Source organism: Aegilops tauschii, chromosome 6 (assembly GCF_002575655.3).
Source record: "Aegilops tauschii subsp. strangulata cultivar AL8/78 chromosome 6, Aet v6.0, whole genome shotgun sequence".
In the NCBI taxonomy this organism is placed as follows: Eukaryota; Viridiplantae; Streptophyta; class Magnoliopsida; order Poales; family Poaceae; genus Aegilops; species Aegilops tauschii.
Genome location: NC_053040.3, coordinates 6,053,708 through 6,057,115, shown reverse-complemented (window position 1 = coordinate 6,057,115; position 3,408 = coordinate 6,053,708). Strand labels below are relative to the sequence as shown.

The window sequence follows — 3,408 nt, the reverse complement described above, 5'->3', positions numbered from 1 at the left end:
ACAAGGACACATGCAAACATCAAGCTAGCTAGCCAAGTCATCGACGATGGCATACACAGTATTCAGTAAAAGATACGCATACGCAGAGATAAAGCGATGTACCTTCCCCGCAAAATAAAAAGATAAAGCGATGTACCTTATGTACGTTAAGGTCTGACGACCCAGAATTAATAAACGGATGTGTAGCTGCTGCCTGCAGCAGCAGCGGCAATACGTACGTACATGTACAATAGTATATGTGCTGTTACCGATTTTGATTCTGAACTCTCAAGTTGTCGATCGTTTGCTTTGATTCCAACGGTTTCTTGCTTCGCATCATATACACTTGTGCGAGACGTAAGATCATTGTCAACTCTAAGACGATCCCCAAGACGATCGAACAAGTACACTTGTGATCATGGGAGTAGCATATACAAACAGTCGAGATCTGCAGTTAGTTTTATCTAGTCCAGGGGCAAGAGGGAAGTGCATAGATGAATTCGGGTACATATGAACCCACTTTAAAAAATACATTTCTAAATTCTAAAAAAAATCTGAAAAAGGTTGCACGGGTACGTCTTCATATTCTATGTGCGTGCTTAAAGTTTCACGGAAAAATAACTTTTTTGAGGCCTGTGCAAAAAAGAAAAAAAATTATGTCGTGAAACGCTATTTAGAAGCATTGAAATTTATCTTTTTTTACGGAGGCAAACCAAAAAGATATTTTGTCACAAAACTTTGTGCCACGCACACACATTTGCTAACATGTATGCATAAAATTTTCTGTTATATTTTTGAACATTTTAAAACATGCTTAAAGTGCTGTTTTTTAAAAGTGGGTGCAGATGCCCCTGCGTTCAGATAGTGCCCACTCAGGGGCAAGATGACCCACAGCTTGCCATGATTGGTTAGCCTTCAAGCATCCATGAACGTGGTAAATTGGATTCCACCATTTGGTGCAGCACCCACTGAAGGAATATGCCGATGTCAATGTCAATGATGAAAACTTCGAGGTCACCTCCGCAATGTCAACTGGAAGTTAACTGTGATCATTAATAGATGCTGGCATGTGTCGACTGTCGACTGAACATGGATGCGATTTGCCTGCAGCCTCCTTGACAGTTCTAAATCACCAACAGGCTATTAAGATATCCGCGCAGAAAAAGAAGAAGCATGCTAGTAAGATAAAAATCTATCGCCTATAGCTCTATAAATAACCACCACATGGAAGCTTTCACTAGCAACCCACATCATCTCGGTCTCTCATAATGGCAGGCACAAAATTAGTAGCTCTTAGTTTTATTGTTCTCTTGAGCCTTGGATTAGGCAATGCTGCTAGGGTGACTAGATATGCTAGTACCTACGGAACAGGCTATGGAGGAGGGGAGGGCGGGGGTGAAGTGAGTGGTGCTGGCTCAGGTTCTGGAGCTGGGTCTGGGTCTGGCCAGAGTTCTAGCAGTGGTGTACATGCAAACGGTGCCGGTGGAGGCGGAGGGGGTGGTAGTAGCCAATACGGTGGCATTGGTTCTGGGAGGGGATCGGGTCTCGGTGCAGGCTATGGTCAGTATAGTGAAGGAAGAAACGGGGATGTTGGTGGTTTTTCTAGCACTGGTGGTACCGGCGGTGGTGATGGTGGAGGACAAGCGACCGGAGGTCAGGGATCTAGTGGCCATGGATCAGGCAAAGGTGTTGCATCCGGCTCTAGCGACGCCACTAATAACTACTACACTGGAAACAGTAATGCGGAGGCACATGCTAATACCATCGGTAGTGGCAGTGGATATGGCACAAATGGTGGTAGCGGTGGCGGCAGCGGCGCTGGATCTGCGTTTGCCGATGCCAATCCTTAACTTGCTTTCACCATGTGAATCTGCATATGGAGCCCAACCTGCTCTCTGTCGAGTGGGTAACACATAATTTTTAATAATGTGTTTGTACTTTTCATGTTGTTTGTTCCAAGAAATAAAGGGCTTCCTCGTTCCGATAATATGTTAGTACGTAATAGTCTAGTGGATAAGAAGACACAGTGGCCATATATGGGCTTCCCATAATGTAATATGTCGATGGTTATTATATATCCAGTTGTACGTACGTCCACCATTTTGAAGTAGTCAAACTATTGTAGGATCGAAGTTATCGACTAGAAACGGATGAATGTGAGATTTTAACAAATTCTTCAGAAACAGCAAGTTCTTCGAAGAATGTAAGTAAAATAGAACTACAACACAACAGTTATGAAGTATAGCATTTGGTCAGTCAGGAAAAGTTAGGGTCATGCAATAAAGAACAATAAAGTAAAGCAGGCAACAAAGACTAGGCAAATTGAAATATCTCAAAGTAAGATACGAGTACTTAGCTTAAGTGGAGTAAGTAGCAGAATGGAAGTACTCAGAAAGTCTTCACAGAAGAGACAGTGTCCATTCCTAGTCATGCTTGAACTAAAACTATTGTGGTTTGCCGAGAGGAGTGGCACCGTGCTCATCAACGTGCTCAAAAGCATGTCAACCATCGGGTATTTCTGGCTCGACCTACAGTCAATGAAAATCGTGAGGTGATTCTAGGATCCTAGGGTTGAGTATGCGAACGCGAGTATGCCGTATGACATGAATTTGGGGGGTTGGGTGCCAACGTTCAGTAGCACTTTGTGATTCATTCGTTTCCACAACTATGGAAGAACGCATGGACAACTTTGTACAGAATTTTTATTTTATTTTTTAATTTATTGTCCCCTTCATTGGCGAGTTGTTGTTTCGGCGTAACTGTAGCTCTATCATTTTTCGTAGTTTTCTTTGATATCAAGGAAGGGTCGGTGTTTGAACATTGTTATGAAAAATTAGTATGGCATCTCAGGACCTTGTTTGTGTGTTGGCTCTGGAATGTGATATATCAGCTCCTGAATGTTCTTTAAGCATTTAATTATTGGGGAAGTTGAATGAAAATTTATCTCTTTGTTAGAGTTGTGTATTAGGGATTGGGAGGGGCTCGATGAGCATGATAAAGGAGGATCTACTGTTCTTTTCCAAAATGTGCTTTAGAGTTGGCACTGATAAATTTAACTCATAACCCCAATTTGTGTTCTAGCGAGTGCCAAATGCTCCTCGCCTTTTTCTTCGCACCTTAGTAGTTATCATACTGCCAAATTTGATTTACTGTATGACAAACACCTCTTTTCATGTGTTTGAGTTGATCATGTGTTTCCTACATCATTTGTTCATTTATCATAGGGCACATTGAAAATTGTATCCTCGTGGTAGTGGCACTCGCTGCTTGTTTCTTTATAGCTTATTTTCCCATAAGAATATGGACATTTTTTTTCAAAGTATACCTCAGTTTGGGATTTGTTTGTAGACACCTTATCTTGGGCCCCTAAAGGATGGAAGCACTGTGCGTGTTGTGTCACAGGGTAGGTTATTATAGTTCAGAAAACAT

At 42.0% G+C, this 3,408-nt stretch overlaps 1 protein-coding gene across 1 annotated transcript; it reads left to right on the top strand.

The window, feature by feature from the left end:
* Positions 1-1,247: 1,247 nt before the first annotated feature.
* Positions 1,248-2,067, top strand: LOC109745198 (uncharacterized). The gene has a single exon (XM_020304334.4). The coding sequence runs from the start codon at positions 1,248-1,250 to the stop codon at positions 1,827-1,829; it is 582 nt and encodes a 193-aa protein (XP_020159923.1). The 3' UTR covers positions 1,830-2,067.
* The last annotated feature ends 1,341 nt before the right edge of the window (positions 2,068-3,408 follow it).